The sequence below is a fragment of the Delphinapterus leucas genome, chromosome 3 (genome assembly GCF_059928025.1).
Source record: "Delphinapterus leucas isolate spDelLeu-1000000601 "Yukka" chromosome 3, BTC_Dleu_Yukka2, whole genome shotgun sequence".
Taxonomy (NCBI): domain Eukaryota; kingdom Metazoa; phylum Chordata; class Mammalia; order Artiodactyla; family Monodontidae; genus Delphinapterus; species Delphinapterus leucas.
The window spans coordinates 161,815,213-161,841,540 of record NC_143131.1 but is presented as its reverse complement, the minus strand read 5'-3'; the positions used below and the strand labels follow the sequence as shown (position 1 = coordinate 161,841,540).

The following is a 26,328-nucleotide window of genomic DNA, read 5'->3' as shown; positions in this document are numbered from 1 at the left end:
TATTTCACTTCACTCTCTTCTTGCGTGCATGGTTTCTGATTAGAAGCCTGCTGTAATTCTATAGTCAAGGTAGGTTGGTTTGGCTTTTGTTTTCTTTTCTCCTGACTTCTTTCAAGATTTTCTCCTCTTTGATTTTCTGCAATTTGAATATAATACCTAAGTGTAGTTATTTTGGGTATTTATTCTGTTTGATGCTGAGATTCTTGGAATTATGATTTAATGTCTGCCATTGATTTTGGAAAATTCTTGGCCATTATTACTTCAAGTACTTATTTTGCACCAGTCTCCTTCTCTTCTTTCTTCTGGTATTCCAAATATTCATATGTTAAATGCTTTTAAATTGTCTCACAGTTCTTGGGTGTTCTGGATGTTTTTCAATTCTTTTTTCTTGTTGCATTTCAATTTAGGAAGACCATATTCCCTCAGCCCTGTCAAGACTACGGAGGAGCCATTCTTTATTTCTGTTACACCACTCTCCCTTTTTATTCTTTCTCCTGGATTTTCTGTTACATCTAGCCTTTCTTTTTTATCTTTTCTTAAGTTTCCCTCTTTCTTCTGCATTATCCATCTCTTCTCGCATGATGTCTACCTTCTGCACTAGAGCCCTTAATGTGTTAATAATAGTTATTTTAAATTCTCTGATAATTTCAACATATGAGTCTGGTCTGATGCTTATTTTGTCCCTTTAGACTGTTTTTTTCTTTTTTTGCCTTTTTGCATGATATGTAACATTTTGTAGAAATCTTAATATGTTTTATCCAGTAATAGGAACTGAGGAAAATCCTTTAGTATGAGGACTTGAATTAACCTGACTAGGATTTGAGCTTTGGAGTTGGGCTTTGTTTAATGCATTCTACATTTATAGATACTAGAGGCTTCAAATTCCACTAGTTTCCTTGTTTTTGTGACCTTTATTACTTTGGGCTTCCCTAGGTATTCCTCCTCAGAAACAGCCTTTGTCTTGTAGCTCTTTTAACTGTAATTCACGAATAGTATACTGGAGCACATTGGTGTGGTAGCAAGGTGTGGGGAGGAGGAGCATTCTATAATCTTCCAATTTAATTTTAATCTTTTAGTGAGCCTGTGACCTTCACAAACGTTTCTTCTTTTATAGCTTCAAAACCCTCCTTCCTTAGGTGAGATAGGAAAACTAGAAAGAGCTGGGGTTGGAAAAATGCCCTTCCCCTGGTGGAATAAGCTCTGGTAATGTGTTTTCCCTGGATAGTAGTCTGTTATGTAGAATGCCCTGGGCAAACCTCTTGGGATTTCTGGAGGTGAAGCCCGCAAGAGTAAGGGGTCCCCTGAGATTGTGGCTCCAGGAGTTTCTCAATCTCACACTGATCCACACTCAAACTCAGGCAATTCATCAAAAATACCATATAAGTGTTTCTACCAGGTTATGGCTCCAGTGCCTTCCAGGTTAACAGATCTTGGCTATGTCCTCTGATTTGCCTGTCTCTCCAGATTTGGGGTTGGCAATTTTCTCTGAAACTCATTTCTCTGATGAGTCCAAGAAAAGTCATTGATTTTCAGTTTGTCCAGCTTTTTCTTAGTGTATGGATAGGACTGTAAGAACTCCAAGTTCTCTACATGTCTGAGTTGAAATTAGAAGTCTTCTAGGATACGGATCTTAATAATAGTATATTGCTATATATTCGAGAAATTGGGGGGTTTTTTTAGTTATTTAATGAATCAACATGGTTCTAAGAATTTTATTAATATATCAGTTTATTTTGAAAAATTTTAGGCTTCTTCTAAATCAAAATATAATTTCTAGAGGAACAAACTTCTGATATGTATTTTCTTTCTTTTTTAAAAAAAATATTTATTTATTTAGCTGCACCAGGTCTTAGTTTCAGTATGTGGAATCTGTGTTGCCACATGAGGGATCTTCGTTGCAGCATGAGGGATCTAGTTCCATGACCAGGGATTGAACCCGGGCACCCTGCATTGGGAGCATGGAGTCTTAACCACTGGACCACCAGGGAAGTCTCTCTGATATGTATTTTCTCCAACATCACTAAGGAATTAACTCAATTCTGACACGATCTACCTGAAGATAGCACCAGGTCCCACAGGTTAAGGGCTCAGTCCAACAAAACTGCCCCCACCTCCTTTTCAGACACCAATCCTAAGTCCAAGTTGTCACCCATGCTTTTGACCTATCAGCTATAGATGGGTTTCCATGGTCCCTCCTTGGGCTTGATTAATGTGCTAGAGTAGCTCACAGAACACATAGATATTTTACTTACTGGATTAGAAAAGGATATAACTCAGGAAATGCCAATGGAAGAGATGCATAGGGCAAGGTATGTGGGAAGGGGTGCAGGCTTCCATGCTCTCTGGAATCTCCATTCTCCCCAAAATTCCACATGTTCACCAACGTGGAAGCTCTCCAAACATTGTTTGGTTTTTATGGAGGATTCTTTACATAGACATGGTTTGCCACTGATGATTGAACTCAATCAATCTCTAGCCCCTCTCTTCTCCTAGAAGACTGGGGGTGGGGGTGGACTAAAAGTTCCAACTCTTTAATCACATGGTTGGTTCCCCTGGCAACTGGCCCCCAGCCTTGAGTTACCTAGAGGCTTTCCAAAAGTCACCTCATCAATATAATGAAAGACATGTTTATAGCTCTTATCATTTAGGAAATTCCAAGAGTTTTAGGGGCTGTGTGCCAGGAACAGGAGGAAGACCAATGTATATCTATATATTTTATAAATCACAATATCACAAAAGCCAAAATCAATATGTTGACTGAAAAAAATGCACAACCTAAAAGCTGAGAATTATGATTTATTTGGCAGACTTACTGAGGACTTTAAGCCCCAGATATAGCCTCTCAGACAGCTCTGAGGAACTGTTCCAAAGAGGTAAGGAAAGAGCCAGGATATATAGGAGTTTTTGCTGAAAAAAAAAAAATGTAGTCGGACATCAAAATATTACTGCTAATTACAAAAAACAGACATCTCAAGTTAATGATTTTACTGCTTTTCTGTATATGGGAAGATGCAAAAGTCTGTGCTCATTGAAATTATTCCTTTGATATGCACCTTAACTGTTCTGTTTTTCTCCAGTTCCCCTCAGGGTGTACCTTCAGGGCAGCTGCAGTGGCTGATGACTTTATGTCCACAACATATTTTGTTTACTGAAATGGCAGGTGACATTCTTTGTCCACAGATATATTCCCCAGGCCTAGGTCTTTTTAATAACATAAACCATGTAGTATGGTGCACAGCTAGGTGGAAGCTCCTTGCTAGCAGGAATTTTGTTGCATGCATTGCAATAGGGCTCTGGAAAGGACTTAAGGCCTCACTCTTCCAAGTGTGACACAGACACTCTGGCCCCAGACCCACTAAGTCAGAATCTGTGTTGTCGACAAAAACTTAATCAGTCAGTCTACGAAAGAAATGGAAAGTTTTATATGAGCCGAATTGAGGATTATAACCTAGGAACAGCATCTCAGAAAGCTCTGAGAACTGCTCTGCCCAATAGAAGTCAAAGCACATTTATATAAGTTTTTTGAGACAGAGGGCTGTATATCAGATGACGTATTATCGACAGTTTACACAATCCAAATCTGCAAGTATGAAGTAGTGGGTCATGTGACCCCTTACAAAATCAAGAAGGTGGTTTATCTTTTAAGCAGTTGTCTTGTTGATGCTAGGAGAATGTTGCTCTTTAGGGTTGAGCAGGTATTTCTGCCAATGGGAGAGGTCTGGTTGATGCATAATGCAGATACACAATGCACAGAGAGAGGAGAGAAGAGGCCAAAGGGCAGAGAAAATTTGTTGTTTAAATTTTTCTTGTCTTGCCATAAAATACTGTGGAAAATTTTTTTCCACAGTGTGTTAATAATGTCCCCACTTGATCCATGGAAATGACAACCTCAGAGACACAGACCACACTAAAGCCACTTAACATCCCCAGTGCAATGTTTGGACCCTGAAGACCACCCACTGTAAATGGGGCATTTATGAGGTAATTGGGGAAGCTTTACTTTGGCCTAATAGATAAAACCAAGAAATTATAATGACACTGTGCTTATGCTCCAAAGGCCCTATTTTTCAGAAATGCATTATGAAAATAGAAAGAGCAAAGCCAAGCTTCTGCCACCTCCCCTGATAATGTTCAAGGCTACTGTTTTTTCCTACAGTTAAAAAAAACAGGCCTAAAATGGAGTCACTTGTGCTAAGCCCACATCACCAAACCATGGCTTAATACCTAACCTAATTGCAGTTTCAACCTTCCCCAGGAATGTAGTCTTAACCAGTTTGGAATTTTCTGATCAGCACCAAAGAGGTGATCTGCCACACACACCCTTTCCATCTCCAAAAGGAAGGCGTAATCTGCTCTTTCCTTATCACTTCCCCCTTCTGTCTATAAAAGCTTTCCATTTTGTACGGCTCCTTGGAGCTCCATTCTTTTTAAATTTTGTAATGTTTTTTAAAATATATTTCATTGAAGTATAGTTGATTTACAATGTGTTAGTTTCTGGCATACGGCAAAGTGATTCAATTATATATATATATTTATCACATATATATTATATATGATATATATATATATATATAAAAATAGTCTGCATCTGCTAATCCAAAACTCCCAATTCATCCCTTCCCCAACCCCCTCCCCCTTGGCAACCATAAGTCTGTTCTGTTCTATGTCTATGAGTCTGTTTCTGCTTTGTAGATAAGTTCATTTTTGTCATGATTCCACACATAAGTGATATATGGTATTTGTCTTTTTCTGACTTACTTCACTTAGTATGATAATCTCTAGGTTGCTGCAAAGGACATTATTTCATTCTTTTTTATGGCTGAGTAGTATTCCATTGTGTGTGTGTGTGTGTGTGTGTGTGTGTGTGTGTGTGTGTGTATATATACATATACATATATATATATACACCACATTTTCTTTATCCATTCATCTGTCAGTGGACACTTAGGTTGCTTCCATGTCTTGGCTATTGTAAATACAGCTGCTATGAACATTGTGGTGCATGTATCTTTTTGAATTATAGTTTTGTCTGGGTATATGCCCAGGAGTGGGATTGCTGGATGAGATGGCAACTCTATTTTTAGTTTTTTGAGGAACCTCCATACTTTTTTCCAAAGTGGCTGCACCAATTCACATTCCCACCAACAGTGTAGGAGGATTCCCTTTTCTCCACACCCTCTCCAGCATTTATTATTTGTAGACTTTTTAATGATGGCCATTTTGACTGGTGTGAGGTGGTACCTCATCGTAGTTTTGATTTGCATTTCTCTAATAATTAGTGATGCTGAACATTTTTTCATGTGCCTATTGGCCATCTGTATGTCTTCTTGGAGAAATGTCTGTTTAGGTGTTCTGCCCATTTTTTGACTGGGTTGTTTTTTTTTGTTATTGAGTTATGTGAGCTGTTTGTATATTTTGGAAATTAAGCCCTTGCCAGTCTCACTGTTTGCAAATATTTTCTCCCAGACTGTAGGTTGTCTTTTCCTTTTGTTTATGGTTTCCTTTGCTATGCAAAAGCTTATGTTTTATTACGTCCCATTTATTTATTTTTGCTTTTATTTCTATCATCTTGGAAGTAGGGATAGAAGTTTTCTTAGACTGACCTAAGAAAACATTGCTACGATTGATGTCAGAGAATGTTTTGCCTATGTTCTCTTCTAGGAGTTTCATGGTGTCATGTCTTATATTTAAGTCTTTAACCCATTTTGAGTTTACTTTTGTGTATGGTGAGAGGGTGTGTTCAAACGTCATTGATTTACATGTCGCTGTCCAGCTTTCCCAACACCACTTGCTGAAGAGACTGTCTTTTCTCCATTGCGTATTCTTGCTTTCTTTGTCAAAGATTAATTGTCCATAGATGTGCGGGTTTATTTCTGGGCTCTCTGTTCTGTTCCACTGTTCCATATGTGTTTTTGTGCCAATACCACACTGTTTTGATTACTGTAGCTTTGTAGTATTGTCTGGAATCTGGGAGGGTTATGCTTCCTGCTTTGTTCTTTTTCTTTAGGATTGCTTTGGCAATTCTGGGTCTTTTATGGTTCCATGTAAATTTTAGGATTATTTGTTCTAGTTCTGTGAAAAATGTCATGGGTAATTTGATAGGGATCGCATTAAAGTTGTAGATTGCTTTAGGTAGTATGGCCATTTTAACAATATTAGTTCTTCCAATCTTGGAGCTCCTTTCTACTTGCTAGATGAGATGATGCCCGATTCATGACTTGTTCGATAAAGCCAATTAGATCTTGAAAATTTACTCGGTTTAATTTTCGTTATTTAACACTATCTATGGCCTAAAATACCCAGAACTCCCTCTTCCAGGGCACATTGTAAATTGCACTTCCCACTCCTTTGAAGTTAGGCCAAGTAACTCACTTTGGCAAGTAAAAAGTGAATGAAGTGCAAGTCTTAGGCGCCCTGTATGCATTTCCCACATCCCCTATACCTGCCTATTCTCAGACTCCAGTGAGCATCAGAATCACCTGGAGGGCTTGTTAAGCAGGTCCTTGGTGCCACCCCAGAATTTCTGATCCAGTACCTCTGGAGTGGTGGGGTTAGTGTAAGGTGGTGGGGCCTGAGAATGTGCATTTATAACAAGTTTCAGGTGATGTTTATATTGCTGGTCTGAAGGATATACTTTAGGAACCAGTGTTCTAGAAGAATCTTCTCTGGGCCAGATTCTCTGGGCAATGCTTCCCTATTAAGCCATGTTTAAGATGAAGGATGGGTGAGAAGCAAATATTTCTTCTGTCCTCATTGCACTGAGATTTTCATGCTCATAACTGAAAGAGTATATCCCACAAAGAAGCACAAAATTCTCAGAACCCACAAGTCCTGAAGAAAACAACAATATTTTGATTAGAGAGGCTTATTCAGCTTTGGCTGGGTTCCAGGCACACAGATCCTCACAGAATTAATGGTGCAGAGCTGCCAAGAGGTCCTTGGGCTTGTCCTAAGGCACATTCCCCTTGGTCCTCTGCTACCTGGTAATAGGATAGCTACTTCCAAGAAAGAATTCAAGGATTTCCTAGGATGGCACCCCCCTCTCCCCTATGTATTCCATGGGCCCGGCCTATGTCTTGAATTCACTCTATTAACAGCAAGACAACAGGCCCAAAATATAGTCACTTATGCTAAACCCCAAGGACTTAAAGTAGTTTTGGCCTCTTCCAGGAATGGACTTTTAAACCAACCAGGAATTACCTGGTCAGCACTAGTGAAGTAATCCGCCTGATAGACCTCTGCAGCCCCTAAAGGAAGGTGACCTTGTCACAACCAGTCCATTTTTTGCTAATATGTCTTCCTTGTTCCTGCTCCCTTCTGCCTATAAAAGTCTTTCATTTGTGCAGCTCCTTGGAGCTCCTTTCCGTCTGCTACATGGGATGATGCCTGATTCATGAATCATTGAATAAGGTCTTTAAAATTTACTCAGCTGAATTTTGCTTTTTAACAACTCACAGGATCTGGTTTTCTATTACTGATATCAAACACTTTTGGAGCCAATGGAGGGTGGTGCATGTCTAAGACAAGATTTATCAGTAATTTCCCTGACGTCAGAGCCATAAACCTCTGGCCAGCAGACGGCTACAGAAGGTAGGCAGTGCCAGGAATGGTCCCACCCCTATGAACCTTAAGACAGGTCAAGATAAGGGAGGGCTACAAATCTGACTTGGCTCAATTAATGTCCAGGCACCTCTAAGCACCAACTTTGCTACTAGCTCAGTCACCTGGGGGTGATTTCCTCTTCTTATCCTTGTGGTCCCTCCCCCAGCTGGGTTCACACAGCTATCTTTACATCTCTCTTACTCTCTTCTACTACACTTCTTTCACTTTCTCCAATTCCTGTGATTTCTCTAGTTGCAGTGTTTCCTCTTATCCCTTTCCATGTATGTGTCCAGATCAATTTTCCTGTCTTTCAGATTCTGCCTTTTTGCCTGTCACATACTCTCTGGATGTGTCTTTAAAATAGATTTTAAAAAAAATAATTCAATTCAGAGCAAAAATGAATAGTATACCTAAGATGGCTGGTTAACTAAATACCTGGCTGCATTTTTTTTTTTCTCTTTTTAAACTTGAGTTTGGTTTTTGTTGGTTCTGTGAAGACATAGCTTTCCTCTAAGGCCTCATGACTTTCTTGTTATTGACAGGTCCCTTCCTACTGGGTAGTCACAGTCCCTCTGCTAAGTGCAACTGTTTGAGAGAGAAGCAATAGCTTGCGATTCAAGGCTTTGGAAATCCTGTGCAACATGGAAACAGAGGTTGGGTAAGGATCAGCTGGAAGAAGGCCAAATGGGAGGAGAGTGGGAATTCACACTCCCACCCTGGGGTGCAGGGGCAGGTGGGATCCTGGCCTCTCTCTCCGAGGAGAGTGTGAGGCTGAAACCACAGCGGCAACACTGAGGTTAGAAGGAGGAGAGAGAGGTGATGTTAAGTGAGGGCCTCTCATTCTCCCCTAAATAGCAGCAGGCCCTAAGAGCCTCCTGCCAGGAAGCCCTTCATGCCAGGAGCTTCCACTACTCCCTCACTCCTCCCCCAGTCCCCCCAACACTTGTAAGAATTCCTGCATCACCTCTGGAGAAGGCATGACTGAAATTCCCTCCTGTTGGATGTGGAGAGGACCCGTCCCTTCTGCATGTTATCATGGAAATCATAAGGAGAGGGGAAAAGGAACATGGTGGCACACAAGGCATGTGAGATGAAGCAGCAACTAAGGAAGGGTTTGTCTTCTTTTGCCAAACTCCATGGCCCTGATCTTCATTCCAGCCTAGATCAAAATGTCCCTCTGTCCTAAATGGGAAAGAAACTCATTTTGCCACCACCTCTTCCCAGCTATGCTGATGAATAAGCGGGTATATCCCTGCTGTGTCGTGACCACCACCTGCCTGCCATCAGGAGGGAGAAACCACTGCCCAGCATTCCAAATTCCTTGACCACAGTGGACAGTCATCACCTCATGCCCAAAGCAGTAATGTCCAGCAGCCCTCCACTGCCTCTGGGCTGGGCCCTAATCAACCCTAGCCTTGGTGTGCTCATGCTCTGACCCCAAACACATCCACTATCTCACATTCTCCACCAAAACACCTGACAGGCCCCAACCTCCTCCACTGGCCATATAATTTTAGTGTTTTAGATAACATTCAGAGGTTATCTACCCAGTTCAGCCCCACTTCTTGCAGACTGGAACACCAAAGCCCAGAGGAGCTGAGTGGCTCATCCAATGTGCACACAACCCCCTTGTGGCAGAGGCAGGTCAATGACAGCCCTCTGGATAGTGTGGTCAGTGCGTTTCAGTCCTGAGTTACATCTGTCCCCTTTCACACTCAAGTGTACTTTTTTTTTTTTTGGCCGCGCAGCTTGCAAGATCTTAGTTCCCCAACCAAGGATCAAACCTATACCCCCTGCAGTGGAAGCTCGGAGTCCTAACCACTGGACCACCAGGGAATTCCCTCAAGTGTCCCACTTTAGACCATACATGACATACAGTCACTGTATTAAGTGACATATAGTCACAATGTCTATTGTACCATGTTAGGTGTTGAGTAAGATGGAGTCAGGGAAGACCCCAAGGGTGACATTGGGCCAGCCCCACAATAAGTCAAATGACCTTGGGGAACTTGGGTGGTGGGATTAATTCAGACCTGGCTGGAGAGCTGGGGAACCAGAAAGGCCTTTGGTCAAAATTCCACATGAGCTGGGCCTCAAGCCACAGGCAGAAGTCTAAAAGGTTAAGCAGGGGGGAAACTTGTGTCAAGAGTAGCACAAGTGAAAGCAAGTCTGTGGGCAGATGTCTGGTGGAGAGTGCCACATGCCAGGCCCTGAGAACACCAAGATCGGGCAGACACAGGCTTTGGCTAGAAGAGCTCATGCCAGATTTCAGAAGAGTGAAGCATGGGGACAGGAGCACTTGGAGGTGGGGGTCACGGGGGGCAGGGGCAGGAGAGGAACTGGGATTCCTGCTACCACCTCTCTAGCTTAAGGCCAGGGGCTGGTTCAGAGCTTCAGAGAGTATCCCCAGCTCAAATAACCTCCCAGAGCCCTCTTGATTGCATCCCTCTTTAGTTATCTATTTTTTTACTGCCCTGCATCACCCATTAGCTATGTGCACCCCCGTGCTCCTTACCTGGATGTCCCACCCACGGTATTATATTTTCTGGTCTTCCTAGCAAGCGCTACCACGGTGTTTTGCAATCTGAAAGATGCTGGTAAATATTTCTTAATAAACCACACATATTTTCGCCAGCCAGTGAAATGGTCCCCTGGTGTCCTTCGTTCAGGCTATGGCACAGGGTGGTAGTCTGGGGCTCAGGAGTGGTGGTAGGGAGAAGCCAATGGGATTTCCCAAGAGGGGAAAATGGAAGGAGGGTGAGGAAGGGAAAGGGATAGGATACTAGCGAGGACAATAAAGAAGGTGAGCTCTGAAGAGACAGGGCACACCACAGGCACAGAACATCTGGTCTCAAATGACACCAGCCCCAGCAGACCTGGCCCAGCTTTCACACAGCTGATGGTTCCAGTGACATGCAGGGAGGCAAGAAGCCCCTGTCTGTGTGGGGACAGACAGGGTTCAACTCTGGAGTATGGACCCTAACCCGTACCCCACCATGCTCCCAGGCCCTGCTGCCCAGTGTCCAAGAGGTGAACCTCATAGTCCTGCAGGACTAACACAGTAAAGCCCACAGAGCTGGAGACCCAGATCTCACTTCGCCTGCTTTCTGGTGGTTGCTGCCCCCTGCCGACAGAGCAGGACCATGACAGCACTAGAAGCCCATCTCCCCTCCATGCACAAGGCAGAGTAAGGAAGACTTCCAAAATCATATCCAAAGAGGGAAACCCAGCCCTCAGTGGGGTCTTTATAAACAGCCTCCTTGTTTAGCACAAGATGGGACGAGGCCTCCTTTCATGAACTTCACTGCATTCTGAAGCTTCAGAAAACTGCTAACATGCATCATTGTGGCTATCAACCTGGCATTGTGCTAAGCACATGTAGATTTTCTCATCATACAGGTCATAAAATTGAAGCATAGAGAAATTTGGGAACTCCCCACTTGGAGACATGGAGTTCCTAGGACTATGGATACAGATCTTATCTCCTAACTGCAGTACTAACAAAGTACAGATCTTCCTAGATTTACAATGGGGGTACATCCTGACAAACCCATTGTAAGTTGAAAATACCCTAAGTCAAAAATGCACTTAGGGGACTTCCCTGGTGGTCCAGTGGCTACAACTCCGTGCTCCCAATGCAGGGGGCCTGGGTTCAATCCCTGGTCACAGAACTAGATCCCACCTGCTGCAACTAAGAGTTCACATGCCGCAACTAAAGATCCCGCAAGCCGCAACAAAGATCCCGTGTGCCACAACAAAGACCCAGCGTGTCTAAATAAATATTTTTTTTAAATGCACTTAATACACCTAACCTACTGAACATCATAGCTTCGCCTAAACTACCTTAAATGTGCTCAGAACACTTACATTAACCTACTGTTGGGCAAAAACATCTAACACAAAGCTTGTTTTATAATAAAGTGTTGAATATCTCACATAGTTTATTGAATACTGTACTGAAAACTGAAAAACAGAATGGCTGTATGAGTATAGAATGGTTCTAAGTGCATCAGTCGTTTACCCTCATGATCGTGTGGCTGACTGGGAGCTACAGCTTGCTGTCGCTGCTCAGCATCATGAGTATTGTACCTCATATCACTAGCCAAGGAAAAGATCAAAATTCAAAATGTGAAGTACGGTTTCTACTGAATGTGTACTGCTTTCTCATCATTGTAAAGTCAAAAAATCAAGTCAAACTATCATAGGTCAGGGACAACCTATAATCTGGTATAGATTTGGATCGGGGCAGGGAGAAGGGAGATGCAAAAGCGCTTTCTGAGCATCTATTAGGTGCTGGGCGTGAGCTGGGTGCCAGGGAGACTGAGGCCCAGCTGCTCACTTGAGGGGGACATAGCTCAAAAGAAGTCATTACCACTAGGACATATGACATGGGGAGAAGAGACTCCACATCCCCCATAACTTGACCATCTCTTGCTTACTTTAAAATTCCTTGACCATCCTGTTATTTCTCAGCTCCCCTTCCCCAGTAAAACTTCCTAAGAGCTGACTACACACACTCCCTCTACTTTCTCAACTCTAGCTCCTGTGAGGGGCTTCACTCAAGGGCTGAAGAGTTTAGACTCTAGAGTCCAACTGCCTCCATTACCTCCTACAAGGCTAAGGGCAGAATGGGCACCTCTACTATGCCTGTATTCTTACCTGGAAGAAAGCAACTGTGGTGCTACCTACCCCATAATATTGTTATGGGTACTAAACAGATCGATGCATATGCCTGGCATGTGAGACACACTGGGTGAGTGCAATCCACTATTGTTACGATAGGGCTAGGGGGCACATTTGCCATGGTTAGCCATTAGCGCCAACCCTCATGTTCTCTCTCCACTATTGCCTTTTCTGGTAGGTGATTCTGCATGGAGAAACTGGGTGGGCACAGCCTGCCCTTCTTTTCTAGGGTTCCTTTGCACCAGGAGCCTTACAGGTTCCACACTGCCACAGACTGGGTAGGGAAGTATGACCCTGGGGAATCATCTCAGAAAGCCCACTTACCCAAGGACACAGACCACACATACAGTCACAGCAGCTTTTCCAGTGATAAAGGAAGTATTTTGGCACCCATGTGCCTTATCACACTTTGCTTATTTCTCAATTAATAAGCCAGGTCAGGAAAGGCAGTCTCACACCTGGACAGTCTGGTCAAAGGGTACAAAGGCTCCTAATGGCCCATCTACCACCTGAGGTCACCAGGGTCACTCTTCTGCCCTCCTGTCCCTTCAACTCCTGGCCTTCACCTTGCCCCTTAAAGGTCTTCAGGACACCCTTTTCCCACCAGGTTTCCAGTGGGTCTCCCCCTCCTCCTCCCTGGCAGCACCTTCTCCATCCCTTAGCTGACTCCCTCCTCACCTGGCTATAAATATAGGTGCACCCCGGTGAGGTTTGGTCGAGAGACTTCACTCTCCACTTCCTCAGCTCCTGAAGTTCTCATCTCTTCCCCAACCTGATTCCACCAGATGTTTCACAGGCAGTGGGTCCAAATGTATTCAAACCCCTCCTGACCCACCAACAGGTCAAGCCCTGACTTGGGAGTCACCTTTTATCTATGTTAAATTTTAATTTCAGATAGATGACAAACAACTTAGTATCTAAGTATGTCCTTAACACTGCAGGGGCCAAAAACATCGTTTATCTGAAATTCAAGTTTAGCTGGGCATCCTGTATATTTGCTAAATCCCACAACGCTACTTGTCCCTCCCCTTTCTTCATGCTCACATCCAGGATTGGCACCATCATCTTGTCTGTACCACCAGTGGCTGACAACACCCACTCCACCCTGCAGAGCCCTCCTTGGCGGGTAAGCTGGAAGGGTAGGGGGTTGCAGGGCACCACCGACTTGGTGCGCATTCACCCCAGCCCTGTGGCCATAAGCCTTCCCTCCTCTCATTGCCTGGGTTTGATCCATCTCAACCTTCACCTCCCAAGAGACCTCTGACTACCCCATCAAAAGAGCATCCCGCTTCACCCTGTTCCTTCCCACTCTCCATCCTCACCCCTTTCTCCTCTTCCCTCCCTGAAAGGGACAATAAACATTACTGTTACATAAACTATTTTATTTAAATAAAATCAGGGGCAGACCCTTTTCCCCCATACACACAGGCACATGCATGCACGCACGCACGCCCACGTCCTCCCCCTTCTTCCCTCCCCCCATGGCCACCTCAAACCTGGCGGTTCTCATCATGACCAAACTGCCTCAACCCTGGGACAGGGAGACACCTTCTATTCGAAGGCCTGCTCCTCCCCCAGTCAACGGCAGCAGCACACAGGCCTAGGCACAAGTTCTCCTGTCCAGAGTCCAGCTCTCAGCCCTCCTGGGGTGGGACAGGAGGATTGGTGCTCCCAAGGCACCTAGATCCAGTGTGGCTTCCCTACCTTTCCCCCGCCCCACGCAGCACAGGAGTACCACCAGACACCTGAAGCAGCTCCCTACGGAGGGCGGGTTCCCTCACCCCAGGCCAAACCTTCCCCATATCAGTGGAGGCTCTGCAGCCAAACCTGAGCACCCCCCAAGGGATCATGGACTAGGTACCGTTTGGTTTGGGGAAGAGCGAGGGAGAGCAATTGAGCACCAAGTTCCCCAACTCTACCCTGCAGGAGGATGCTGAGATTTGGTTCAGCATCCTCTACCCAGAAAAAGTAAATTAACCTAACTCCACAGCAGGAATGGCAAGGCCTTCAGCCATCAGGACCTCACTACATCTCCATCCCCCAACATGGACTCACTAGCACCTTGGCAATGTTAAGGACCCAGCCAAGCTGGGGAAACACCACACACACGGGAGTCTGTTTGGAGTTGGTGGTGCCCCCTTTATCAACGATGAGATTGGGTTTCACCTTCCCTGACACCAGTATCCCTCAAGTCCTGCTTTGAGGCACACATAGCAAAGTGGCTTAGGTCATGAGGAGGGAGCACTAAAGGGATGGGTGGTGTCTTCCAGAGTCACACAGTCCCACAGTGCATCTTACATGTTACACACAGGCAGGCTGGGACAGAGGACTGGGGCGCTGGGCTGCTAGGAGGGCTCGGCAGCATCCCTGCCACTCGGGACCACTCGGGAGATGGGTAGGTGGGAGGGGCACCCGTCCATTCACTCAAGCTTGGGGGGGCCAAGATGCCAGGACCCAGGTCCAGCGCCCACCTTCTCTGATGGTGTCCCTGTGCCTTCTAGACAAATTTCCCTGAGGGGAAAAACCAGACAGATGGAAGAAGTCAAAAAGAGGGCAGCAAACAGTATCAGACTGTGAGGGGCCAGCAGGCGGAAGGGAGATGTGAGAGCCAAAGACAAGCCTTCTGAAAGGGTAAGGCAAAGAGAGCTGCCACCTGTCGGGGGCAGGGCAGGGTGAGGAAGACAGGACAGACTCAAGACACAGCCAACCTGACCTCTCTGGGGGAAGCGAGGGCCCGAGGAGAGGGAGCTAGGAGCCTGCAGGGCCCTCCATGGGCCAGTGGTGGTTAAGACTGCACCAGCCACCCTGAGCACAGGGCTACAGGCTGATACTGCGCTGGTGGCGGCCGCTACGACCCCCACTCCGGGGACCCAGCTCCTGGCCATCCAGACTGGCGTGGTCCGAGAGGCCCCGCAGGTGCTCCACGGAGTCGCACTTCTGCAGGTCTGAAGCCACAGTGCGCAGGCTCAGCAGGCTCAGCGTGTCCGTGTCGGGGGCAGGGCCAGGCCCCAGGCTGACACCCTCCTCCAGCCCCCCGCCCTCGGCCCCCTCGATGATCCCGCTGTCCCCATCCTCGCCACCATCAGGCCCGGCCTCGGCCCCCACTGGGGAAGAGCGCAGCTGGCCCGGGGCGTGAGGGAGCTGGCCCCGGCGCCGCGCATGAATCTGCTCGCTGATCTGCTCCAGGTTGCGCAGGGCGACTGAGTAGCGGGTCTTGGCCTGGGCTACCTGCTGCTCCAGCTCTGTCACCTTGGCCTTGTGCTCCTGCAGAGGGAGGGTCAGAGTCAGGTGACCCTCTGGGCAACTATCCGAGGCCCCTGGAGCTGCCAAGTCCTGTCAGGCCCACTCAATATTCTGCGCTGGGGTCTCCCGTCCCAGGCCCTCGGCTCTGCTCACCAGCAACCACTCATCTGCAGTGCTCCACCCAGCCTCTCTCCACTCCTCCTCCTCCTGGGATCCTCCTTCCCCAGCAACCTTCCCTGATCCTGCCTGACCTTCCGGGGCCTTCCTCCCAGGTCTTCATTCCCACCCGCTCTTCCCCCTCTCCCCATTGTCCCCTTTCCCTATCTGGCCGATTCCTTTGCCCCATTCTCCCCGGTCTCCCCCAATTCTCACCTTTTCTCCTTCACCTCCCTTCTCTGCCAGCACTCACTCCCTAACCCCACCTCCCACTCCTGCGGGGTCATTCTGAGCACACCTGTTCCTCCGCACTGGCCTGGTGGATGGCCCAGAAAAGCAGATTGGTGTCCCCTCTACCTGCCCTCCCTTTCTATGCCTGCCCCCTCCCCCATCCTCCGTCCACTCACCCTCCCCCTCTCCCACTCAGCTACCTCCAGGATCTGGCTGAACTGGGCCTTGAGCTCGAAGTAGGGGCGGCTCTTGCCAATGGCCCGCCGGAGGGTCTTCTGCAGGGCCTGAACCCGAGCCTCAGCCTGCTGGCACAGCCGTGTCACCCGCTGGTGTTCCCGCTCACCACGAAGCCGCTCCTCCTCGGCCTCATTCACCTGGCCCAGGTGGGATGGAGGGCACACATCACTGAACTCGGTCCCACCCTCCTGCCCCTATAGCCTGCTCAGGCTGCCACTCCAAATGTTACCCTGGGGGAGATCCCCCACTGCAGAGCCTGGAGAGAGCACTGAGCTCCCAAGACACAAAAGAGAACAGTGAGTCCTTGTACCTGCCTATTGTTACCTGTACCAACCGCCTCTCAGGTTCGTTGCTACCAAGAGGTGCCGGGGCCCTCTGGACCACTTGTGAGCGTGTAGGGAATGTCCACCTGTGAGCACATCTGCCACACCCATGGTCCTCAGAGAGCCCTCAGTGCTGGAGGCTAGGGCTGGGGGAAGGGAGGAGCCTCACTGTGGGGAGCCACAGCTCTGCATTGAGTTCTCCAGGTTTCTGTGCCTGAGCAGGTAGCAGGCAAGGGCTCCAGCCACCTCATCTACCAGGACCAAGGGGCTGACCCCGCCTACACACAGTTTCAACAACCCCTCCCTCGGTATCATGCTCTCCTCTGTGTGAGTTCCAGAGTGGAAGTGGAGCTCCTGCTCTGCATGAGGCCATGGGCCTGGACTAAGGAGCACACAAAGAACCTCAAGACATGACTACTCCTCAGGAGCTGACACGTACTGCTACAGACTAAATGTTTCTACCCCCCCAAAATTCTTATGTTGAAATCCTAACCCTGAAGGTGGGCCCTCTGAGAGATGATTAGGTCAAGAGGTGGGAGCTCTCACAGATGGAATTAGTTTTCTTATAAAAAAGGCCTTGGAGAGCTCCCTAGCCCCTTCGGCCATGTGAGAACACAGTGAAAAGACAGCTGGCCATCTGGGAACCAGGAAGCAGGCCCGCTGCAGACACCAAATCTGCCTATGCCTTGATCTTGAACTTCCTAGCCTCCAGAACTGTGAAAAATAAACATCTGTTGTTTAAACCACCCAGTCTGTTATTTTATTGTAACAGCCCTAATAGACTAAGACACTTGCCCTTTACAAGGTGAAGGTGGCAGACTAGAGCTGATGCCAGGGATCCTCCCACTCCCTGGTAGCCATAGAGTAGCTTGGAAATAATACACAAATCGTACTTCAAAAACCAAGGTACACTGGCAGAGCTCAAAAGCAAGAAAGGGAGAACATTCAGCAAATAGAAGCAAGGGGTCACAGCTAAACATAACAAAAGAGTGTTGAATCCAGAGCAATCAGCAGGAATGAACTATTTGGGTTAGTCCCACATCTGGAGGCAAAGGTTCAAGAAGAACCCAGAAAGACATTCTAAGTCAGAAGGAAGTGTATATGGGACACACTGGAGGCCAAACAGGGCAGAGAGCAAGGACCAGATTTTGCCTGAAACAGAATCAAAACGGAGGGAAGTCTGGAGTGGAGGAGAGAAAGGACTAAGGAAGGTGACAGGATGCAGGGAAAGGAAAGGAAGTACAGGAACTGGCAGGAGGGACCTACTGGCACTGCCTGGCTCACCTTGCAGGTGGCGTGGTTGAGCATCTCCTGCCACGTGGGGTCCAGCCGGTTCTTGTCAGCCATGACGCCCTGCTCAGCCACAAACACCATCTCCCGGGCAGCGTTGTGCATGCTCACAGCCCGCTCATACCGCAGTGCTGCCTTCTGTGTCTCCTGCTGGGCCTGGGGGGAAAGGACCATCAGGATAGGGAGCCTCAAAGGACCCCTGGCTGCCCATGGAGACCCGCCCTGGGCAAGGACAAGAGAAGGAGGAAGGCCCACTGCAATGTTGGCTTCACTTCCGAAACTGCACTAAGAATAAATGCTGAGGAAGTAAAATTCTATGAAGAATATGTTGCAAGGATATAGCTCAGAGAAGAAATATATGTAGAAAAAGAAGGATACTGCCAGTGGAGGGTGAGTGTGTAAAATCCAGCAGTCTCGAAGGCTGCTGGCCTTTTGCCCTAGGGAGAACAAAGAAAAATCCACAACCTTTAGTTGGAAGGTGGTTAGTTGATGGTTGAGACCATCAACTCCAGTCCAGCAGGTAAACTGAATGAAATAACCAGACAAGTGCTTGGAGATATCATCACAACCATATTTACCAAACAAAAAAATGGAAACAAACCTAAGTTTTCAGTTACAGAGAACTGGTTAAACGAATAATAGTACATCTAATATAAAGAAATATTAAGAAGCCCTTAAAAATAATGGCAAGTATGGGTATTTCTTGACATGGAACCACGTCCTAATATAATAAAGGAATAAAAATTGTACATATGTGATCCTATATTGGCAGGATATATACAAAAAAAATTTAAGGAATTATTTGTGCTATATTAATCACGTTTTTTATTTTCTATGTTTTATGATGCTTTGATATCTTGGAGGCCTTGCTGGCTCTCCTAGGGCTGGCTAATTCCTAGAGACACACTCCTAGGAATGTGAGCACACTTTTCATATGCAAATCAACCAATCCAAAACCCATCTATCACACAGCAAGCCAGTATTTCCCCTGCCCTAAATCACTGAAGGGCCAGGACCAGAAAACTAGAGACCACCCCTATAGCCCAGAACCTGCCTCAATTATTCAAACTAGCCAATCTTTAATTGGCTCAAAGTTGCCTACCCTGCCCTACCCATTCCTTCCCATGAAAACCACAATAAACGCTCTACAATAAAAGCTCTAAGCCAAGCTTTCCCCTCACATTTTCTGCCTCCTCACCCACTCAGAGCCCATGTGGCAGGTCCTTTTCTCTTAGGAACTGTTAAGTCATAAATTCTTCTTTGAAGGCAGCTGTCTCTGTGTCTGTCACCTTACCATACTTGACTAAACAAATCCCAGGTACAAAAATCATGAAACATGCACGTGGTTGGATTTGGGGAAATATCGGTTTTCTTCTTCTACCTTGTTTTATAGTTACAGGTTACAATTACAGCCTTCCAATAGTGAGCCCACATTATTTGTGCAATTGTGCAAAGAAAAATTTAAAAAGAAGGAAATGGGTAAAGGAGTGGAGGAGCAAACAAAGAAAAGAGAGACATGAACCAAGGGGAACAGAAGAGGAAAAGAATGGTGATCTATCTCACACCCCATACAGAGATAGAAGAGTACAGGGCCAGGCTCTGCATGCGGCCCCTACCTCAGAATGTGGGTCATACCTCCTTAGCCAGCCGCCGAGCTTCATAGTAGGGCCGGGCCTTCTCGATGCAGCTCCCCAGGTGGGAGCCCTGCGTGTTGAGCTTCCTTGCTGACTCCTGCAGGATCCTCCGGTAGGTGGTCCTGGCCTCCTGGCAAAAGGATAAGGACATGGGCAGAGGGAGGCATACGTGTGGGTCCCAGCCCCTCTTGTTTTCCATACATGCCTCTTCCCCTGCCACTGTACTGAAAGAGGAGGGAAAATGATGAAAACAGCCCAGGAGTGTGAGGAAAAGGAGCAACACTCACATCCAGCTGCAGCTCCACCTGGTTGATCTCCTCGCTGGCCTGGTTCAGATGCTCCAGCTCCTCCTGCCAAAGAGGGGCAGAAAGTTAGAGCAGTGGAAGTAAGCAGCCTCACATGAACCAGGCAGGGCAGGAGCACAGTACACAGAGGGAAAGCCCAGCCAACCAGGGAAGTGAAGAAATGCAGCAGGAGGTCATTGTCAAATGCCTCCTGTCAGACAGAATAATATATAGCCTCCTGTAATCCTCACAATTCCACCTCTAAACCCCCATTTTAAAGATGAGAAAATTGAGGTTCAGAGTATGGAAAACTCCTATGCACACAGCAAAGTGGCAACAAGCCTGTGCTCTCTCCATTAGACTGCACCACCTCCTCCTCGTACTCCAGCCAGGAGTCTCCTTCAGAGCTAACGGTCTCTGTCCCAGAAAGGACAAACCCGCTGGGCCACTCACTCAGCATACTTTTACTACACACTTATCACAGTTCATCACCATGAGACCTGAGGATTCAGAACACAAAGAGGTGGCAGCTCCGGCCCAATAAGTAAGCAACAGGCCCTCAGTGGTGTGAGGAGCCAGGTGAGGGGTGGGCATGGTAGAGGCTGGGAATCAAAAGGAGAGCAGGTGCCCAGGGAAGGCAGATTATTGGGTGAGAAGCCAGAGGGGCTGTGGCACAAGGACAGGATACTAGGGCTTCTCCCAGTGGCAGCGGGAACCCCTCAGAGACTAATGCCACCTGGTGGTTTAGGAAGGCAGAGATAGGCAATGTAGGGAAAGCTTGGAGGGGCCAGGGAGACAAAAGTGGAGGCTGTCTGTAGTTCTCCAGGTGGGAGAGGAGAGGGCAGACCCCAGGGAAATACAGGATGCAAAATCATTAGGGCTTCGTGGACAATTAAGGTCAAGATTAGAGAAGAACGCATGGTTCAGGAGGCCTCTAGGCCTGCTTGGGCAGTGGTGACAGGACCCCAGGTAGATCCTGTGGGAGGGAGGGAGAGAGAGGCTCAGGAAGAAGTCACCAGACACGCTGGCTTGAACGCCTCACTGGTCCCAGGGCTGGCAAAAGAAGCAAGCCACCCAGGCCTTTCAGTGGCAGAGAGCAGGGAGGGTGCTGACCTTGAGTATCCTCCCCTCCCCTTGGTCAAGTTCCTGGGGTCCAGTGAGCCAATGACACTCCTGAGGAGGAGAAATACCCAGAGAGATGCCTGATGCTCGGCTACAGGATCCTCCTCCAGGAGCCCTGCAGCCCATGGACAGGCCAGCAGTAGCCAGCATGGTGTCTGCTTGCTGCCCATGGCCCAGACACAACCTGCACTTGGTAGTGAGCGACACTGCCATCACTGCTCTCACACCTCATTTGGCCCTTCCAACAACCCAGTGTGTGATCCCCCTTTAGTCCTTCTATTTCTATACCCCATCTCAAGCCCTAAAAAATTTGAGTCAGCAAGTAAGAATCTAAGAAACCAAGTTATGTGCTCTAATTACAGTATAAGGTAGAACACAAAGAAAGAAACATATAACAAATCCAGGAATGTGAAAGGCTCTGGCTATTGGCCCACAGAAGCAGGCATGTCTTTCTATACAGAAACTCATATCCAGGAAGCACCTCCAGCAATTTAAAAAAAGGCCTCCTGTTGACTCTGAGGTCTGCCCCGCGGAGTCACAAAGCTCTTTCTAGCAGGACAAAGCGACTGGGGAGCAGAGCAGGCTGGAGGGCAAGGTGGGCAAGGGGGTGGGGGATGGGGGCAGTCCGGCTGAGGCAGACCCAGGGCAAAGCAGAGCAGGAAGCCAACAAGCAGCCAGGGCTCTGTTTTGGGCCGCTGGCAACACATTCCATTTGGCCTGCTCCACCAGGGGACTCCTGGCGCCCGGCTGAAATGGAATTCAAGAAGGATGAAGTCTGAGTCAGCGTACATCATCCATCAGTGAGCCTGCAGCCAGCAGGGAGGGCGACCTCCTCAGAGCACACCGGGCGCATTCCCACGATGCCAGGCCACTGAGTCAAAGGCACGGGTGCTTGGGCTACAGATGTTCCTGCCCAACTTGTGCAAGCGATTAAAACACTCAAGCCCAAAATGGAGTATAATCTCATAAACTGTGAATCACTATGTTGTACACCTGGAACTTACATAAGATTATAAATCAACTATATCTCAATTAAAAAGAAAAACACTCAAGCCCACAGTCATCAGCAGGGCCAGGGTGATACATGACCCAAAGACTCAGAAATAAGGTAAAAATGACTGCCCAGAGAAAGCTAAACTGACACGTCAGATGACGCAGAGGTTGCAAAGTCACTCTGAGGAGAAGCAGGTGAGTGAACACATCTACTTACCTGAGGAAAGAATGTGCCATCATAAAGGGGGCTGAGAAAAGTCATAGGAGAGGAGACCCAGGCCCATCTTAGTACAACCCTCCCTTATTCCTTCCTGCCACTGGGACTCTGTCTCTCTCAGAAAGCTGAGGACCAGCCTGGAGGCCTCAGAGAAGTATGCTGAGGTCAAGACACAGAGACACATCCAGTGGACTTCCCTGGGGGGCAGCACACTCCACGCAGGCCTAGAGCTGGCCTCTACCTGGCTTCCCTCCAACTTCCAGAAGGATCCCACCAGACAAGGAGGCACAAGCTGCCTGCCTGCCAAGACTCCCCACCCCCCACATCAGAAAGAGCCTTGCCCTAAGGGACCATTTCTGGTAGTTGAGAAAATACCTGAATAGGGTCTCCACCTTTGGGATATCCTTGGATCAGTGGACTCTCACAGGCCACAATTAGAAGCACTTCTCGCCCCACCCAGAAGGAGAATTCACATATCTGGGCACAGCTCAGGAATGGGTGCTTTTAAAGTTCCCTGGTAGGCTCTGATGGACTGAATGCACTGATCCATTCAAAGTGCTGAAATATAGTATCAGGATAACATGATCTTGTACACTGTCAACACTAAAAAGAAACTCAAAAGACACATACCCCAATGTCTTTCTCATCCAGAAGAGCCCAAACCCAGAAGGTCTGAATGCCACCGGCCTCCTCCATGAAAGGTACCCCTCACACCAAGCTGCCTCTCCCACATGGCAAGAATATGTTGAATGCCTACTGAGGTCAGAGCACTGGCCCAGCTTCATCAGCGAGGGAGGCCTCTACAACATGACCTTGCCTCCCTACGTAGCCCACAACATTCCACAATGTGCCCTCCAGTTTAGCAAGAGAGACTAAGGTCCGCCTGCCCCTCTTGCTCCAGTAACACTGCAAGCTCACTGAAGGCGAGGTGAATCTTACTGCTGCTCAGTAGTCTCCAACCCTCACAGAGCTCATACAACAGAACCGTCTATGATGATGGAAATGTTCTACATCTGCAACTGCCAACAGCACCTGGGGAGCTGCATTTTTACTTTTTATTTATTCCTAGTTGATTTAAGTATCCACAAGCAACTAGTGGCTACTTTACTGGACAGCACAACATGAAAGCTGCCTTTTCATACTACCACCTTTGCCTGTGTAGGCAATGGAAAAATACACAGGAGCGACCGAGCAAAGAAACTGCAGTGGATTCTCCTCTGGAAGGGGGCAAGGAATGTTGCAGAGGGGTGTATGAAGGACGACAACCACGCCCTCCTCCCTGACAAACAGACAGAGGTCTCTTTCTCAAAGCACAACCTATGAACTTTCATCAAAGACAGGCAAAAAAAAAAAAAAAAGACAGGCAAAAGAGTTTGTGAAAGAAAAGAATCATAGCACTATGTCAGAGCAGAGCAGAAATGAGCTGAGCAAATCAGCTAGACCAACCCTTCACTTTACAGATGAAGAAACTGAGGCTTGGTAAGGTTACATAACTTACATGAAAATCACAAATCATCCGGCCAGAGGCTGCTTGAATCTCAGCCCAATGCTTTCTTCACAACTTGTTTCCTCAGTGGACAACAAATCTATATAGAACTAGCACGAGAAATTGAGCTGTTCTCAATACAGTGCCCATAAAACACAGCAGAAATAAATTACTAACTCATGTCAGTAAACAAATGGCTCATTACTGCTCCACTATAAGCACAGACACGGTTTCTCCACACACATCCTGGGAAACCCCACCAAGAGAGAGCAGGAAAGATGCTAGGACCAGCTTTGAAATCTCCTTGACTCACTGAAGTAATCTAATAAAGGTCTGTTGACAGAGAAGCCCAGGAATGAGAGCCCCAGGACGCTCTTGCTCACCTACAGAGGTGTGAGTCACCTCCGCATCAGAATCCTGGAGATGCTACCATACCAAATGGCAGACTCAGGCCCCAAACACACAGGAGCACCTGGCCCTCACCTGTCCAAACAGCTTCTCCAGGAAGCCCTTCCCTGCCACTGCCCAGAAACACTGAGATCCAGCCTCATTTGGCCATGCATCTACTACACATGGTGCCTGTCCTCCTCCCCCACTGCTCTGAGGTCTCCTTCACAAAGTTCTGCCCTTCTACCAAGTAGCCTGTAAATGCTCCAAGGCAACAAATCAGCTCTTCCATTCATTTGACTGACCCAGCATCCTCAGAGCCAGAAATCTGTATTATTAAGGACTGACTGCAATTGATACAACGTTCTGAACACATCAGATTTCCTTACAGGCCTAAGCCTGATGCCACCTTTATAAGACATGAAAGGTCTCACCTCTCACAAATATGAATGTCCCTGGGAGGCACTGATGAGAAAGCAGGAGAGAGGAAAAGATTCAAAACTGCCTCCCGATCTCAAAGCCATCTTCTCTCACATCCCACTCATGCTACATCTCTGAGCCAACAGCCCCTTTGCTTATTTGGAAAAGAAACAACAGTTCTACTCTCTACTGACCTAAAGTGTGCTTCCTGCATCTATTGCCAATTTGTCACTTCACTTCATCAGTGAAGCCTTCAGCAACACACCCCAGGCACTCAGGCCGGGCCTTTCTCTGTACTCACACCGCACACAACTCTTTTCGCGTTTGTCACACTATACTGCAAAGATTTGTTGACAAACTTGTTTTCCTTTCCTGCCCGTGCGCTGGGAAAAGAGTAAGTCTAACCCCTCATTTATCTGACAGCTTTTCAGAAAAGCTGGAATCTAATCTCCCTATCTCTCCCCCACCTCAGTCTTCTGACCTGTATTCTAGGATCCAGTTCTTCTTCTTCTCTTGGGGACAATTTGGCTTCACTGCTGTTGCTTCCACCTCCTCCAGGCTCCTCTGCAACTGGGCTCCGTGGGACTTCATCCTCTACAACCTCAGGCCGAAGCTCCCCCTGCGGGGTCTCCCGCCCCCCTGGAACCTGCCTGAGTTCAGCCATGCTGATGGGGAGAGGGCACAGCCCTATACAAAAAAGAGGACTGACATGCTGGGACCAGGGCCCCAGCTTGGGGCTTCCTGGGCTCTGGGTGGCAAGAAGAAGCGTTTCTCTTCTCAAAGGGTGGAAAAAGAGGGCACAGGAAGAACCTCACACTCGGTTAGAGGCCGAGATTCAAGTTGCCGGTGGGGTCCCAAGAGCTATAGCCTTGTATGTGCAAAAGTCCTTCCCTCCCCGTCACGGGGAGTCCACCAGAAGAGACCCGGAGCAACAGCTCCGAGGCAGGAGGCAAAGGGGGCCTGGATCCTGGGCCGAGGCCTGCGAGGAGGAGCACCATTCGGGAGGGCGGAGGCAGGCGCCTCCAGGCTGTGGTGGCAACTGGAGAGAGAAGGCTGGGCCTGAGCAGAGGCTGCTGGATGAGAGTCTCTGGGGAGTTGCTGGGGAAACAAAGGCCAAGTACATGGTCAGCATTCGAACGTCGGCCACCAGCCCCTTCCAACCCCCCAGCCTCCGAAGAACCCGGCTCCCTTCCTCCCACACCCCCACATTCCGACCAACCCCCTCAACTTCTTTCCCGCGTTCCAGGCTCTCGGGCCCCAGCCCCTCCCCCACCAGCGCCTTCCAGACTTCCCTCCGCACTCTCATCCTCTCCACCGTCTCCTCCAACCCTCCCCGCTTCTGTTCTGGCCGCCCCATTCCACCCCCACCCAGCTTTGCAAATCACCTTGTAACCCCCAGCCCCACCCCACCTCCTCTTCTCTCTCTAACCCTGTGGACAATCCGAGCCTCCCATCTCCAACCCCGCTCTTCCTAAATCCCAAGGACCCTAGCCCCAGACCTCCTACGCAGCCGGGCGCAAAGGCACCCCTCTTCTCGGCATTACCTCAGTTTACCTTCCCTTGCGCGGACCTTCTCCACTGCCAACAATCTTCCCCCGCCCTCCCGCAACAAGCCTGTCCAACCAAGTACAACAAGGCCGCGAGGAAACGGAAATACATCATCCTGTAGCAACGCCCTCCTGCCCTCTCGCCCCTCCCCCTCACGCTCGCCCGCTAACCAGGCCACATCTGGATTCCCCCAGCACTCATCCCCGCCCGGCCTTCGGTTTCCGTACAAAATGGTGCCTCACGGCGCTGACGCTCACCTGACGTTGCCTCCGGCCCATCCTCCACTACTGATAAATGACATTGAAATATGAGAGGGTTGTGCTGAGAAAAACTAGGGTGGGTAATGGAAGTCGAGAATCCCTGGTGAGTAAGGAAGTGCTAGAAATAAAACGGAGATTGGACAATCGCCTCAAAGAGATTGCTGCCATCTTACTTTACGGCGCTGGGTTCTGGTTACAACCAAAGCCACTTC

General features: G+C 48.0%; 1 protein-coding gene across 3 annotated transcripts; it reads right to left on the bottom strand.

The window, feature by feature from the left end:
* Positions 1-2,781: 2,781 nt before the first annotated feature.
* Positions 2,782-26,328, bottom strand: SH3BP5L (SH3 binding domain protein 5 like). 3 transcript variants are annotated; one of them, XM_022563313.3, is made up of 7 exons: positions 26,114-26,328; positions 24,790-25,406; positions 19,687-19,749; positions 19,401-19,529; positions 17,760-17,921; positions 16,116-16,289; positions 2,782-15,549 (listed from the first exon to the last, which is right to left on the bottom strand). In XM_022563313.3, the coding sequence occupies exons 2-7, from the start codon at positions 24,970-24,972 to the stop codon at positions 15,103-15,105; spliced, it is 1,158 nt and encodes a 385-aa protein (XP_022419021.1). In that variant the 5' UTR covers positions 24,973-25,406; positions 26,114-26,328; the 3' UTR covers positions 2,782-15,102. The 3 variants fall into 3 exon arrangements, with proteins under 3 accessions (XP_022419021.1, XP_022419020.1, XP_030616410.1); XM_022563312.3 differs by lacking the exon at positions 26,114-26,328 and adding an exon at positions 25,853-25,958; XM_030760550.2 differs by lacking the exon at positions 26,114-26,328 and adding an exon at positions 25,863-25,939.

Coding starts and splice junctions, on each gene's coding strand:
- SH3BP5L (XM_022563313.3), bottom strand. CDS start 24,972: ATGGCTGAACTCAGGCAGGTTCCAGGGGGGCGGGAGACCCCGCAGGGG. Junction 19,530..19,686: donor AGGTGGAGCTGCAGCTGGAT/GTGAGTGTTGCT, acceptor TCCTTTTGCCAG/GAGGCCAGGACCACCTACCG. Junction 17,922..19,400: donor CTCGGCGGCTGGCTAAGGAG/GTATGACCCACA, acceptor CTTTCCCCCCAG/GCCCAGCAGGAGACACAGAA.